The sequence below is a fragment of the Rhinichthys klamathensis genome, unplaced genomic scaffold (assembly GCF_029890125.1).
Source record: "Rhinichthys klamathensis goyatoka isolate OS25496 unplaced genomic scaffold, OSU_Roscu_1.1 h1tg000200l_1, whole genome shotgun sequence".
In the NCBI taxonomy this organism is placed as follows: Eukaryota; Metazoa; Chordata; class Actinopteri; order Cypriniformes; family Leuciscidae; genus Rhinichthys; species Rhinichthys klamathensis.
Genome location: NW_026606726.1, coordinates 269,161 through 285,429, shown reverse-complemented (window position 1 = coordinate 285,429; position 16,269 = coordinate 269,161). Strand labels below are relative to the sequence as shown.

The 16,269-nt window shown below is 40.9% G+C and overlaps 1 protein-coding gene across 2 annotated transcripts in view; it reads right to left on the bottom strand.

Annotated features, from left to right (window-relative positions):
• Window positions 1–252: 252 nt before the first annotated feature.
• Window positions 253–16,269, bottom strand: part of mn1a (meningioma 1a) — a 50,945-nt gene continuing 34,928 nt past the window's right edge. The window contains exons 1-5 of one of the 2 annotated variants that reach the window (XM_056263138.1): window positions 12,547–12,602; window positions 11,060–11,738; window positions 7,668–10,817; window positions 1,944–2,001; window positions 253–838 (exon numbers count right to left, since the gene is read on the bottom strand). In XM_056263138.1, the coding sequence (XP_056119113.1) occupies window positions 1,991–2,001; window positions 7,668–10,776 (3,120 nt within the window). In that variant the 5' untranslated portion in view covers window positions 10,777–10,817; window positions 11,060–11,738; window positions 12,547–12,602 and the 3' untranslated portion in view covers window positions 253–838; window positions 1,944–1,990. Of the gene's footprint in view, window positions 839–1,943; window positions 2,002–7,667; window positions 10,818–11,059; window positions 11,739–12,546; window positions 12,603–16,269 lie in introns of those variants that run through there. The other variant, XM_056263137.1, reaches the window with a different exon arrangement.

Below are 16,269 nucleotides of genomic sequence, written 5' to 3'. Positions count from 1 at the left end.
GATGCCGGCCAGGCAGGTCACAAAGGGATGTTCTCAGGGTGAATATCAAATTTCCAAAAACAGTAGGGAGAGGACAGAACCCCCACTGGCCTTTTAAAGTCAAAAGGTTGACCCACCACAGACACACGGAGAAGACTGTGCTGGAGACCTCGGAGAACGGGACGCTTTAGAACTCGTGTGACGGAATTCTGTCTTTACCGAGAATTCCGAGGAGTTCCAAATCATAACGTAACCGAAAAAGATGCTCACCAATAAAGGAGCTTTGTTGAACAAACAGGGATAATAAATATTTATAGAGAGAGCGGCACGCTCTTGTACTAACTAGTTAAACCCCTCACTTGCAAGTCTTAAAAAAAAATGAGGTAATCCCAGCAAATTAAAAAAAAAACGGCTTTAGAAGATAAAAATACACTAAAAGCAATTGAGCCTCGCTGTCCAAGATTCCAGTCTGGTGTGCTTGTGTATTTCCTGTATCCCATTGTCTCTCCTCTCTCCAGTCAATCTACAGAGGTTTTGTTGGCCCGAAGACTTGCTCTACGGACACCCGGAGAGCTTTGCGGCTTCTCTGGGGCTAGTAAAAAAAAAAAGAAAAAAAGTATCCAATTACTGCTGGAAAACACCAAGCCAGCCATCATCATCCTTACAGTTACGGAAAGCAGCCAGCGAGGTCCCGAAGTGGTTGGAGTTGTTCTGGATGAGTTTAAGTCGCATCTGGAAGTGAGAGGAACAGCAGGGGCCCCTCATCCCACCCCCATCCCCGCGTCCCGAGGTTTTCCGGACACCGCGGGTGGTTTCCTCCAGGTCCCACCCCCACCCTCACCGCGAGATCGAGCAGCACCTGTGGAGAGACGCGACACATGTCAATCATCCCGTCGCCATGGAGTCGCCGCCGACGGCTCGCGGGAATATCAACGGGAGCCGGCGCTGGGACGGCGGGAGACAGATGGCACCACGTCTGCGGATCGTTGCGTGGAAATTAAGCGAGTCGGTACAGATCACGGCACGGCCTCACTGAACTCATTTTCTCATTTAAAAATAAAATTAAGAGTTTAAGCCTTGAAGCAAACCAACAAGATCTGAGATGAACCACCATAATATTACAAACTCTGATTGAACGCAATAACATATCCCATAATGCACTGCGGAATGATGAAAACATTGGTACAATATAAAACTATGGACTTAAAAACGAAATATTTTATAATCATATCAGGGTTATTAGTTACCAAAAAAAAAAACAAGACAAAAAAATGATATACATGTATAGTTTTATGATGAAATATATATATATATATATACACTGTTTATATATATATAAATTAAAACATTTTTGTTTACTTAAAATAGAATAAATATGTCTCATAACCAATTAGTTTAACTTGATGTACCAAAATAAAATGAAAACTGAAGATATTAAAAAACACAACTAATAAAAATGACAAAAACATAAAACTTCAACTAAAACAGAAAATATATCAATAAAACGAACTCAAATTATTCATTGAAACTATAATAGTACCTCTTAAGTAACATTATTATAAAAATGTATTATGCATTTGTAAATACATTATAATCATTATGTTTAAAAATCATTATATTTTGTGTTTAATGCTAAATATTCCGAGTCGTTTTAGAGTGTGAGGAGGCGGACTCGATTACATCATCCGCAATGCTTCATGGGAGTGGGCGGCGACTGATGAGCTTTTTTGGAGCAAATTCTGTTTCCATGGTAACAGTGCGTTCTCTGATTGGTGGATCGTTCTCTTAGTTCTTCACAGAGAATTTGGCTAGTAAACACACTAATTTTTGCTCATGAATATGAAATCACACGAGCAAAAATCACTTAACCTCAAGAGCTCATGGTAGGTCTGAGTTAAAAGTCATCAAAAAATACTTCTGAAACCCGGAGTGATTGATATATCTGATAGATTTGATTGTCTTACCTTTTTTTCTCAGTAATACGCTAAGGAGAGGCATCAGAGGAGCGCTCCTACCCATGTCCTGTGAGGAGATACAAGAGAAAAACTTATTAAAATCACATCACCGATGTTTGGAATTAAACATATGCTTAAACTCTGTCATCATTTACTGACTCTCATATCCTGCCCAGTCTTTTCCAAATAAAAATGATTTGCACACTATATTTCTGAAATACACATTTTATAGAAGTCTGTGAAAGTGACTTATTTAATGTAATTAATGTCAAGCGTAGCATAACATGTGAAAACTGCACATCTGTATTTGTGCCCAATGAGAGCACAAGTTTATCTGAAATGCACATTTCCCAATAAATTGGCTTAGAATGAATTTGCTTGGTTATATTGGGTTACACTTTATTTTAAGATGACATAGTTACATTGTACTTCCTCAAACAAGTACTGAGTAATATTCATGTACTTAAGGTTTGGTTTAGGTTTAGTTACTTATGCATAATTTACTGTTATTACTATTGTAAGTACGTGTTGTAAAGCGTAACTACGTCACCTTAAAATAAAGTAACCATATATTTTTAATTCCTGTGTGTTTTGAATTCTGTTAAACTTAAAGGATTTGTTGTGGATTGAAGGGAACCAAAATACAAGGTGATAGTGTTTATAATGTTTGAAAACATTTCATTTTCTGGTATTTCAAATAATTTCTGAATGTAATAATAAAATGTGACTTAAACACACTGATGTGACTTGTTTTCTCTCTCAACAAGGCAATTTTGTTTTAAAACACAGTATACAGTTTAGTGGCAAAAAAAGAAAATTGCATCTTTACCCTTTATTCAAATATTATTAAAAAAATTCAGTCACACTTTAGATTTGAGTCCAATCCAATTCTCACTGTTAACCAACAATTTTGCCTCAATACACTCCAAATTACTGTTTATTAATAGGTATTGGTGGATTAAGGGATGTAGAATATGATCATGCAGAATGAGGCATTAATATGTGCTTTATAAGTACTAATAAACAGCCAATATCCCGGAAAATATGCATGATAATAAGCAACTAGTTAATAGTGAGAATTGGACCCTAAACTAAAGTGTGACCAGATTTTCATAAAGACTTTGTAAGTATATTGCGTAGTTGTGCTTGGAGTCGATTGTTTTATTTGTTATATAACTCAAATGACAAAACGTGAGACACTTTTTGGCCAGACTGTCATACAAAAAAATTACGAACACAAGCGAGAACCAACAAAATATGAATTGATCATGTTGTAGTCAATGTGAGGTTTTTGTTTGTCTATGCATTATTTTTGTAGCTGTATAATTAATTTAGTCAGATAATTACCTCAACCAAGTTTAGGGTCTCGTTCTTCCCTCATAATTTGAATTTTTAAAAACAATTTTTCAATATCCCGTTTGGCCACTTTTTATTCCCAGCGCCTGTTCACACTTCATATGGAAAAGAGCAGCCAGGATACTCTTCAAACTCTCTTTTGCGCATGTAACCGGTGTTAATTTTCACCAGAACTGTTCCTTTAAACCCCATCTTCTTGCGAATCATCCCGACAGTGCAGACTTCATTACTCAAACGCCAGGATTGTGTCCATATCATTGTTAAGTGCTTATATTGCGAGTCTCTCAACAGCAGCCAGCAGAACTGCAGGGGACGCAGTGGGTTCCTCCCCACACCAGAGCGTGGAAATAGCTTGGCACCGGCACGCTCTTTTACATAAACTAGTCCCTCTAGAACCTGTTTTTATATGCTGTTATATGGTTTGAATTTCCATTGACAAATTAGAATGAAATTATTCTAAAATATTCTAAAGAGAGCGCAGGACCCCGGCCAAGGGATATGAAAGAGCTTTTCACAGTTTTCAAGGGCCCAGAGCACTAAAGGAGTTTCACATCAGAGCCCCGGGGCCGATTCCCCCCCTCACCCGCGGACAGGGATCGCCTTCATGAGCGCCGGGCCTGAATCTGGAAGAGGGGAAGGACTGGGAACGAGGGCCAGCTGTGGGGCCCAGTCTGTCTGGATGGCTGACTGCTCTGTCTGGCTCTTAGACGGCTCCTCTTGGCCAGCGAAACACATGCACTAAAGCCTACGCATGGAAAAGCAACACCCTTCTGCTCCATATGCCGTTCACAGGCAGGCTCTGCTCACTTACAAACGAGGGGGGAGAAACTTGTTGGTTTATGTTTCTGTGGGTGGGGTGGCTAAGAAGAAACATTAATGATCTTCGAGACACGTATGACTACAACAACATATGAGGTGACACGGAAAATTTGCATCTTGGCTCTGGGCTTGAGGGATGATCTATCCGTAACGGTTCTGGGCGTTTAAAGCACTGTGGGGGGGGTTTTAAACAAAAAATTCAATTCTGTCCTTATTTACTCAAACTTATTTTAACTGTAACACTGAAACAAGCATGTTCTGTAAAGCAGCTGAGTTGTGAAAAGGGCCATGCAAATAAACTTCTTTCTGTTTAACACAAAGATCTTCCCCTGCAACATTCTTGCGTTCAATTAAAAAACACGGACTAGAAATGAAATGTTTTTGTATATCGTTTCGAAAACACAGTATAGTGGCCAAAATAGAGTCTGGCTTAGAAAAAATGCCATATTTACCCTTTATTCAAATATTATTAACATTTTCTGTTACACTTTAGATTAGGGTTCAATTCTCACTATTAACTATGTCTTTTGCCTCAATAAATTCCTAATTAGAATTCAGTTTCAGAGCAGCTTTACAGAAAATCGTGATGCTAATGTTTATAATATCTTAAAAAGTTGCATTTAGCAGATTACAGCTGGGTGATCAAATATAATATAGAGAGTTTTGATGGGAATTTTCAGTGATAGATTATAGCATTTTTATGTCGTAGCTTGGCGGTATTTAAAAAAAGTAAAACATGTTTGGTTTTATGGAAAATGGCAGCTTGGACATTCTTCCTAATGTCTCCTTTTGTGCTGCTTCACATAATAATAATACTATAGGTAACACTTTATTTTACAGTGTCGTTACACACGTTACTATTACTATAAATTGTGCTTCATTAACCTAAAACACTAGCCCTACAGTAAGTACATGCAGTTCATTATTATTACTCACTACTTAACACTGTAACACAGACACCTTAAAATAAAGTGTAACCTAATAATCATACAGGGCTGGTGAGTAAACAGTGAGAGAATTGATATTTTTAGGTCAACTGCTCCTTAATGTTTAGCATGGAGAGATGATGCACAAATCAAAGTGATGCATCTCTGACGATACAGGCCTGTCCCTTGACAAAATGCTAAAGCGGAATTCAATACATGCCAAGACAAGACCATGTTATTATTATTTTTTTTTGCTCGTTTCCACCCTGACATTCCTCACGGAAAAATGCAGTGTATCACACGGACACGAGAAGACACTAATTAATTCTGCTCGGCAAACAAACACTCCCACAAAAAGGTGTGCATCTGCACATGTAACGCTCAAATTGCTATCGATCATGCAAACGGGAGATATTAGCTGAATGAATTTAATTATAAACTGCCCGTACTGTATGCAAATGACGAGTTGCACAATTACAACAGATGAAAACAACTGAGGAGGAAAACGTTCAAAGCTATGGATGGTTATTTTAGGATATGTGTTTTTAGAGCCACTGAGATATCTAGCTTTTCTGACAAACAGGGAAAATGTTCATAGACATGGAAGCTTATTTTTGCAAAGGACCTGCAAGTTACACAGCGTTTGGAGTGTACACTGTTTGCTGATATTTTGCACACAGATATCAAGCCCTCTTTTCTCCTCACATCACTGACGTCCCTTCCTCACAAAACGCATCCCTATACCTGTGTTCTCAGCCTGTTTCTGGAGTGCTGTTTTGAGTCGTTTTCCCAGGAGACCATTGCATCTTCTCCTTTGTTTTCTGTCTGTTCTGGCCTTTAGTGTTTATTCTCAGAGCCACAAAGCTGTCAGAATATCCGACAGCATCTGACAACCTTCTCCATTTATTAGGCAAAATAGTGAGAAAAAAACAAAAGAAAGCTCAGAGTCGGAGATAGCTAGGACTTTTTGATCGGACTGCATTCTGATAGCATGCTTTTTTGCAACTTACATCTGTTCTAGATTTGGTCAAGATCACGCTCCTGAAATTATTGCAGTTTTTAAACAATAAAATATCTTCATTTAGCTGGTAATGATGGAATTTAAAAGAATTTACAAAAAGGTGTGTGTGTGTGTATATATATATATACACACATATAAATATAAAATAAAAAGCATTTGTTAAAATAACAAAATACAAACAGCTAAAGTGATCAAAACTGCAGCAAAAAGTCAAATGTGCACAGAGAAAAGGCTACTGCATTTCTAAAAATAAATAAACCAAAACTCAATACCCGGTGCAAAAGATGGACATAGAGATAAATGCAAAAAACAGATTTGTGGTCTCTGGTGTGTTTGTCGTGAAGGGAATACCGTGCAACTGGCTGTGTCAAAAGCTTTTGGAAGTTTTATGTTACAAGGGCTTGAGATATTCCTGTAAAGAAAATGATTTCGACCCTCCTCTCAACTATCCAGAAAATCAAACACATCCCCTCATGAATATGATGCCACACGTCTGATTATGACATATCTGATGGCGAGCAATTACAGGACCAATCAAGAAGCCCGAAGTGACAGGAAGGAGAATTTAGAGTTAAAACCACACTGAATCTTGGCCTTGCGCCCGATGCCTGAGTTTAACTCTCACACCACATTGTTATCAGGCCTCACGGGTTAATAACGCCGCTGCGAGCTCTAACGTGCCTGTAGTCAAATTAATGGCAAACTTGGCTGCACCAACCTCCTTAGACAACGTTTCTTTCCAAAATAACGCAATAACACCCATGTCTTTGCTGTGGCATTCAACGAGAAATTCAAGGAACTGGAGCTGCGTGACCTACGATGCTCTTGACTGATATTTTACACCGTCGACAATACATCTGAACAGCCGTGTAAAGTTTCCAGTAAATAATTTGATAAGAAAGCCTGGGGTAAAAACACTTACGCTACCCAGGAACACATTAAACACTGGAGACATATTTTCTAAACGCAGCATTACAGAATTGATTCCAGTTTATTTGTACTTAAATTTAAAACACAAAAAAGGTCTGAATGCTCTCCACTCTCATTAAAATCTTAATTACAGGTACTCTCTGTGCAAGATAAATATTTAAGAGACAAAACCTTCAGTTTACATGATGTTAGACTCCTAAAATGTAGGGTTTAACATTGAAGACATTGTAGTCACTTGCATGTCTTGTGTACTTGTTTAATATAATATAAAATGTTTAATAATGTCAGAAATAGGAATACTACTATTAATCATTACTGCTGTGTTTTTTCCTGCTAGTGCTACTAATTTCACTAACACACACACGTATATAGATATGACATATATAATAAAATTGCAATTTGTATTGCAAATTGCAGAGCCCAACAAACTTTCTCTGCTGCCTGTCAGTGGGTTAATTATAATTTTGCTTCCTGTTTTCTGTCAGCTGAAGACTGAGTGTTTTAAAGTGTGCTAATTAAAGCTCACTTCTGGGTGACAGATTAGTTGTAAATGGGTCCCTGTGCCTGAGGTTAAGCTACCTTGGGTTGTTCATTATTCAACCATTAAGCCATCAAAGTAAACTCAACAGTCCATAAAAACACCAATTCATCAAGCTCTCACTGCGAGTCAATGAAGTTTACCTTCTTTGTTGTCACTCTGGCCCCGTGCTCGATCCCAGAATCCCAGGCACTTGTCATTACTGGGGTCCTCTATCAGAGCCTTGTTTCCAGGGACGTACCAGGTGGCATGTTGCTCTGTCATTAGAGAGTCAAGGTCAATGGTATTCACTGAGCCCTTGCCTGTGACCGGGCTAGAAGTGGCCAAGGCGCACTCCCCGTTCAGACCGGCCTGGCACTCGGCCTTTTTCCCCGATTTCCCTCCCATCGGCTGGTCCTCGGAGATGCTGAACTGCTGCCTTTGCAACTGGATCTGAGCCTGCAAAATCTCCAGAGGATGAACCTCGTCCTGGCCCGAGTTGCTCAACGGCGTCCGCACCTGATCCATGCACGGGGCGTCACTGTAACCCGCCCTGTTTTCAGAGTTACACTTCACGCCCGCTCTGCAAGGCCTCGGGTCCTCGGTGCTGTAGTTTGGGCTTGCTTCGTCTAAATAATCCATGCATGGTGAAACGCCATCCGATTTGCCAACGCTTTGAATTCCACTGTCCATCGAGGTGGCGAGGTCGGGTTTACCGAAAGAAGGGGAGACCAGCGACCTCTCCGGGGTCTTCCCTCGGCTTTCCAAGCCTATACTCAAGGCTGAACCCTGTTGACTCGGACTCACGACGGGGTTTCCAGCACCGCACGGTGGAGAGAAGTTTCCAGGACTGATGTGCCCACTGTCTCGCCTCTTCTTCCCTCTTCCCTTGCCATTGCCTGTTGCCATTTTCCCCTCACATCCAGACTCCATGTTGTCATTCGGGGAGAGGGTGCTCGCTTCCCTTTTCGCCATCTGGCCCGTACCACTTTGACCTGTCGCCGTATTGTTGTTGTTATTCCCAGAGCAAGGAGTTTGACTATTCTGAGAAGCATTGCTCTGGAAATACTCTGCCCCTGGGCCGCCACTGCCACTGCTATTTATGTCCTGCTCAACCTGACCTGCTTTGCGTTTGGCCTCATTTTGACTTTTCTTATTAAAAGTCACATTGAGGTTTGGGGCCCCAAGGCTGGCGATCATATTCTGGCAGGCCGTGGAAAGAGCTGCCAGACAGCTTTGGCCAAACACACTGTCTTTTGTACTGGCTTTGTTCAAATTCCCCAAAGAGAGGGCCCCAAGCTTATTGACTGACAGGTGCTGGCTGGAGAGGTACTCGGGATGGGCGGGATAGTTCCCTGGAGAGGAGCTAAATCCCGGAGGATTGCTCTGGGGGGCTCCCTGTTGACTCGGCCCTCCAGGAGGGAAACTGTGTTGCCTTCTCATCGCCATTCCTCCGAATTCAGCCGGCCTCCTGTCCGACTGCATGTTGCTCTCATCGGGAGACTGCATCTGCAGAGGATTGCTGACATTATTCTCGAATGGATGATGCGCTCCGGGAGAATTCAAAGACTGCATGTCCATGCTTGTGATGCCTTGTCTAAAAATAATATTGTGTCCGTTCTCTGCCTGCTCCAAGGCATGCGTGTTTGTTTCTCTACAATGCTGTTGTGGCTCAGGAAACCATGAGTTTTCTTGAGGTAGGTGGGGGCTGTCAAAGTTTCCATGAAAATTATTATGCTTCTTCTCGAAATTGGACTGAGACACACTACCCAGAGGGCCTCGGCAGACCATGCCGTTCGATGTGACGTCCCCGTGGAGACTTAACTGTTGCAGGTCGGGTTGCCTCATTCTCTGTTGCTGGCTTCTCGATGCCATTTGTTTGATAATCATCGCTGCGTTTTGCCGGCGTTGCTGTTGTTGTTGCTGCTGCTGCTGAGGGCCGGAGCTCAAAGGTAGGGGGCCTGATGGAAACCCATCCGTCACATGAGATGTGAAGTCCCCCATGGGAGAGGGGAAAGCTGAAGGGGAGAGGTGGCTCTCAAGATTGGGCCGATTATGTAAGCTGTTGCTCAGGGGGCTGCAACTCTCTCCAGCAGAGCCATTTGGGAGATCAAACCGTGGCCTTTTCGCCATATTCAAATAAGGTAGTGAGCTGAGGTGAGGGTGATGTGGGGGTTGAGGGGCTAGTTGGGGCACATCAAACACTGGCTCCCCAAAGGGATGCATGTTGTGGTTATTCAGTCTATGGATGGGCCGATCAAGGTGGCCGTGCTGAACGTGAACCATCGGGCCACCGCTTTGAACGTCTGCATTGCTCGCGACATAGTCCGGCGTGTGATAAAACCGTGGAAGTGCAGGGGAACTGGGATTCTGCCTGGCAACAGGTCCTGGTCTTTGCTGCGCCATGAGGTGGTGTCTAGCTGTAACCCCTGGATCAATTTTCCCTCTGTTCCCGAATCGGTCCGAAAACACGTTTTGCTGAGGTAGCTGCTGTTCGACTTTCGAGCCGCCCATCATTGGCCCTCGGGAACCAGTTCGATTACAGGTGGAAAAAGGACCCCCTGCTACCTGGTTCCCCGTTTCACAATAGGGCAGTTTGTGCTCTGAATTATCCGGGGTGGAGAATCCTGTCATGTCGAAATTCCCCGTCAGAGGATCACAGGGAAAACAGTGCTCGGATCCCGCCATCCTGCCCTGTGGGAAAAGCCTGTAATGTTCGAGTCTGTGGGTTTCAGGGGACGAGGACGGCAGGCCGTGGAACGAAGCGGCGCGGTTCGGTGACTGGTCTAGTGGAAGACAAGGAGCTGGAACCGCATTGTTACCGTTCGGATGGCCGTGTGGTTGAAACTCAGGCATGGCCGCCATTCTCTGTTGATGCTGTTGCTGTGAAATGCATTCTCGCGACTGCGCCTCTGCGAGCTGCTGACCGAATCCTCCTTCAAACATATGCGGGTGACCTGCGTTGCTGCTGTTGAAACCCATGTGTCTGTCCCCATGCAGGCAAGAGGGGACACTATCCTGATACAGATGTGAATGCTGCTCGTGGTTAGGAGCTTGATGGTTGAATGGTCCTTGCATGTGGAGTTGATGTTGTGGCTGAACTCCCATAGTGAGCATATCCCCATGGCCATGAGTCTGGAATCCATACTGGTCTCTATTTGAGACAAAGTTGAGTCCCTGCATAGGGGATTCATTTAGGGGACCCATCATCGGCTCCACAGCTACCGACGGCCCTTTCATATGAAATCCGGCACTGTTATAATTAGAGTTCATTTTCAGTCTACAGGGATTAAATTCCTTTTGTTTGTTTGTCACTGCAAATAAAAAAAGAGATCAAATTAAATCGAACAATCCATTTTTTGTATTTTAAAACATTATTTTTTTTTGTCTCCTAGGAGCACACGTTAAGAGCTTATTTAATAATCCAAATAATTCTATAATTCCAAAAACACAATTAATCAATAAAAAAATATATATAAAGTTTTCGTTTCACATGTGCATTTTGATAATTATTAAATGATGCGAAAGCATGAGATCAGATAGCAATTGGAAGTACCTCAAATCCAGCACAAGCATAAAAACGCGAAGTCCTCTATGGATATCCTTAATGCAACGATCCTGGAAAACGTGCATCTTAATAAAACTCCTCGTTTACATCATTATTCGATGCGTAACGTCCCCAAGTCGGTCAACACATATCCAGAGGAGTGCAAAGCAGCGCGCGTAGCACATGTCCCATGTTCACATCTCCAATGCAATGCGCGACGAATTGTTCTATATTTAAAACACTAACATGCACTCAAAAATAGTAAATAAATGCATTAAATCAGCGGTCCTCCGAGGAGAACTTCGCGCGTGCGTTTAGTCCTGCGAGGAGACCCAATGCGCCTCTGTGGGTGAGCGCGCGTTTATAAACTGGAGAGCCCAGGATCCCTTTTGTTGCCACAGTATGAAATGCATTTAGCACACAAAATTAATCGGTAATTTCTTTAATTTTGTCCGTACTGTACGCGCTTTTCCATCAAATAGTTCTGGCTCCAGGAAGATTTTCTCATTTATCCTTGTGTGTCGGATGTGTTGAGCCGCGGGCATCGGCAACAAGTTTGACATTCCCTCATCTGTTCCAGCGCTGATTCCTCACCAATGCCGACACAGGCACACATGCGCAGGGGGCGGGGCTTCGTGCACCAGGGCGGGGCTTGACGCACAGGGGGCGGAGCTTTGCTTAAGGAAGCCTAAAAGAGATGTATAACGTATTAATACAATATAATAGGTTAATAAGAAACAACACTTCTAGGTCTTATACGTCTTTCACAAAGAGATCATCTAGATTTCTAGGTATATGTATCAATAACAGCTGATAAAAATATCAAAACTGGATTTAGCTGTATTAATTCAGTAAATATAAAATAGCATCTATAGATTTTTTAATTACACTGGGATGATTTTTTCCATCCACAAATCTACATATTATAAAAACATCTAAAGAAAAATATGTCAATGCTTAATTCTACGTGTGAAATACTAGATCTCCAATTTACATTTTTCATCATTTAAAACGCTTCAGTGTAAATATTCAGTCATTCCCAAATCTTTCCCATATTCCTTTATGCACAGATAATGTAGTAAATAGGCGTCAGTTAATTAGTAAATTAGCAGATGCATGAAACAGGCTTCATTTTCAAGCTGTGACGAATGGCAGCCAGAGATAATGAATGTGGGTTAATTTCCTGTAAGTAACCGGTGATTGTGATGTATTTTTAGAACTCATTTCTGCAGCATGGGTCAAATTATTTATCTTCACAACAAAAACTTTTTAATGCATACTAATTAAAAAATTGTAGAAATAAAAACCTCACACTACAAACTAGACAGTGTCCCACAAACCACAACCATTAGGCTACTAAAAGGTTTTATGGTGAAATATAAGTGGCCATTTATTGATAGGTATGACTGAAGAAATTAAACTAATAGAGGGATAGTAAATGGAGAGCTATAAGACGTATTTTGTAGGTCCCTCTGGCCTCCATAAGAAATCATTACCTGTTTCTTTGACAAAGAGGAACAGTGCCATCTAGTGCTGCTGTCAGGCACAAACACAGATGAAGACTATAGGAAAAACCCGGTTAGATTTCAGTGACCACAAACAGATGTAAAATGTAGCATTTAAAGTCCCAACACCTCTATACTAACGATTAGGACTGGGTTTGGGTATTTGGAAACACTTTACAATAGGGTTAATTTTGTAAACTACATTAGTCAACATGAGAAATACCTCTAAGCATTTATTAATCTTAGTTAAAGGGATAGTTCACCCAAAAATGAAAATTATGTCATCATTTACTCCCCGAATCCATATGAATTTCTTCCTTCTGTTGAACACAAAAGACAATATTTTGAAGAATGTCTATGGAAGTCATCAACTCTTTGGTTCCCCATATTCTTCAAAATATCTTCTTTTGGTTTGGAACAACTGGAGGGTGAGTAAAATTATTACAATTTTCAATTTTGGGTGAACAATCCCTTTAACGTTAATTTAAACATTTACTAATACATAGTTAAACTCAAAAGTTGTTTTCTGTTAGCATTATTTAACTGACTTCACCTGATATAAACAATGAGCAGTTATTTTTATTAACCAACGTTAACAAAGATTAATAAATACTGTAACAAATGCATTGCTTGTTAATTAAAGTCCCCCTGTGGTGAAAATCAAGTTTTTAATATTGTTGTTTATGTGTCAATGTGGTGTTTTTAATATGCTTTAAGACACACCATGTGTAAATTCATAAGTCGACAGCATTGCTGAGTATTTTCTGCTTAAAACTGCAGTGAACCAAAGACAGTCTCAAAAACACGGTTTGAAATCGCTGGTGTTTCTGACGTCACAAACGACCTTGTAACCAATCAGATCAACGTGTGATCGTCAACCAGTGGATCTCTGAGTGAGTGAGTGAGTGGAGGCGGGGCTCATTTGCATATTCATAGAACCACATATATATATTTTTTTTAAATCATTTTGGTGATCAAAGATGAGTTTTAAGGGATAAAATGATTGACAACAGGGGGACTTCTAATGCATTTACTGATGTTACTTACTGCAAAATTGTTACCGGATATGTACGCCTAATAAATATTATCAGTGCAGAAAAACACTCCATGATGTTCCAGGCCTTAAAAAGCATGAACTGATACATCAAGGTTTTCCATGACTGTGACAGGACATTAAATAAAGCATGCAACCGCACAGTGTCAAGAACACTCAAAATAAAATCCCAAGCACGACTGGTGTCGAAATTTATTAGATATACTGTTAATTGTTCAATTTATAACCAATTCAGAAGCTGCAGAAAAAAGAAAAAAAACAGAATCAAAATCACACCATTGTACATTCACTGATATTTCCCCTGATTTTCAAACAGAAAAAGACAGTAACAGCATTGTGTAATTCCCCAAGAAAAAAACAAACAAAGTCTCCAAGCTTAGATTACAATACATGATTGATTCATGATCTCTGAACCCCATGCCCACCCCGCTAGCCTAAAAGCCCTGTACGTGTACAAAAGTAAACACACGATCCGTGAGACTCGAGACAGTATTCATGTCTGCCGAACAGACGTCAGTGCACTGATTGCTCTACAGAAAATACCAAAAAGGAAAAATCAAACCCTGACTTCCTCCCATCAGAACGCCGATGATCTAGAAGAAAAAGAAACGCGGGTGCACTATAATGTCACCTTGACTGAATCACAAGGTGCATGATTGCGTGAACATTTGTGGACCTTGAAATGAGAGGGACGTTAAGAAGCAATACATGCAATCCAATGAGAAACTCTTTTCCATTAAAACTATTGCAAATGTGCAACACTACCTGGACAATCACAATGAGACTCAGGATGGCAGAAGCACGTTTCAAATGTGCAAACTGTTCACTAATGCACTGGCCACAGTATACCATAATCTGCTGTCCTCCTCTGGAGAACCACACACACTTTAAAAACCTGCTACGATGAACGAGAAGATAAAACAGACTCTTTTTGCTAGGCTGGATGATCTGAGCTGGTGCAGGACAGGAAGTAGAATTATTTCTACATGCACATCCTCGCTCAGATCTGACCTGGTACGATATAGAAACTATACAGACATCGAGCTCTTAGAAACGCGTTTATAAAGCTCTCCTCTTTGCCCTACACATCGACACACACACATTCAGGTGCAGAGCTCAGGGTTCCCACGACGTTTACAGGCGATCATTTCACACACACTAATATTCACTATATAAACACATTAATTATATAGATACAGTAGTGGCCAAAAGTGATGTCCATAGGGGATATTTGTTTCTACGAGTTGGATTAAACCATTAAAAAGTGAGGGAAATTATATTTTTATATATTACGGAAGAACAAAGCTAAACTTTGTTACAGTATTTATCTGACAAAATTATTTGGGAAAAAAGGCAAACTCCAGCTACAGGTTTACTATGCAAACGAGAAAGAGAAAGACTACGACATAATCAGTTATTAATATTTAGTTGGTTCTCTCTTGTTTTGCACGTGTTCATAATTTCTTTGTATGAGTGTCTGGCCAAAAATTATTCCTACACACTGTGTTTATTACGTTATAATCACAAATAAAACAATCGACTCCAAGCACAACTACACAATATGCTTTAAAAAAAATCTTAAAACTTTTAACTATATTTGAATAAAGGATGAAGATGTCAATTTTCCAAAGCCGGACATCACTGTTGATGACCACACTACTGTATGCATGCCTTACATTTCATTAAAGAAATGTCCTGGGTTCAATACAAGCACATTGTTAATCAGAGAAAATTTCAGTTTGTCCCTTGCAAAAAAAAAATGCAATTACAGTAAAGCAATGAAATAATACAAGAACTACAGGCACAAACATGAGCCTTCTGCAACACAATCTCTTACTGGCTGTGCCTGTGTAGCGACAGCGAATTTAAATTTGCTGTCATGACAACGCCAGTAATATTTGCATAATATGCGCAAGGATACCAGAAAAGGATCAGCCAAGCGCTGCTCACATGAAGTTACATCCGTAACCAGAGATTCATCCACCTGGAAAAGTAGTTACACCTCAAAAATGGCCTTGTCTGCTTTTGAAACCGCTAAGAACTATGTGCATATGCGCTGTTATAACTGCGATTTGTGCTTGAGGGACTAAATGAAATTATTCCCTGCATGCACACATGTAATGAACCGAGACTGAGACTTTTCCAGGCCTGGAAATCACAACATGTCCCTGATATCTCCAGGTTTTCTGTGAGCGTGGGAACCCTGAAGCGTTACAGGTAGATTAGCGATATGAAAGCACTTCGCCTGTCCTAAAGCCACTCGGAAAATAAAAAAAAGCAGCAGCGATTTGCTCCGGTAATTAGTCTGGATTTTGGAGAGGAGAACCTAAAGAGTCCTGAGGGGGGTTGCGTCACATGAAGGGTCTCGGAGAACACGGAGACCCTCTTAAAAACATGCCTGAGCTCATGCAAAAGCCACTCGCAGACAAAATAAATTAATTCTGCGAGGTGGACGAGTGTTTTTGCGCACAAATGTGCATGCCGTGCAAGCAGCATCACACGTTTTCCTAGAAAAACTAGAGATGGACTACGCAGATACGGCAAATTAAAAACCCTTGATTAGGAACCAAAAAGAAGTGCTTCATCTCGGGGAGGGGGGGGAAAGACTAAAACACAGACAGGAAAAGTAAAGATCTGAACCATTATGAAAAAATATAACC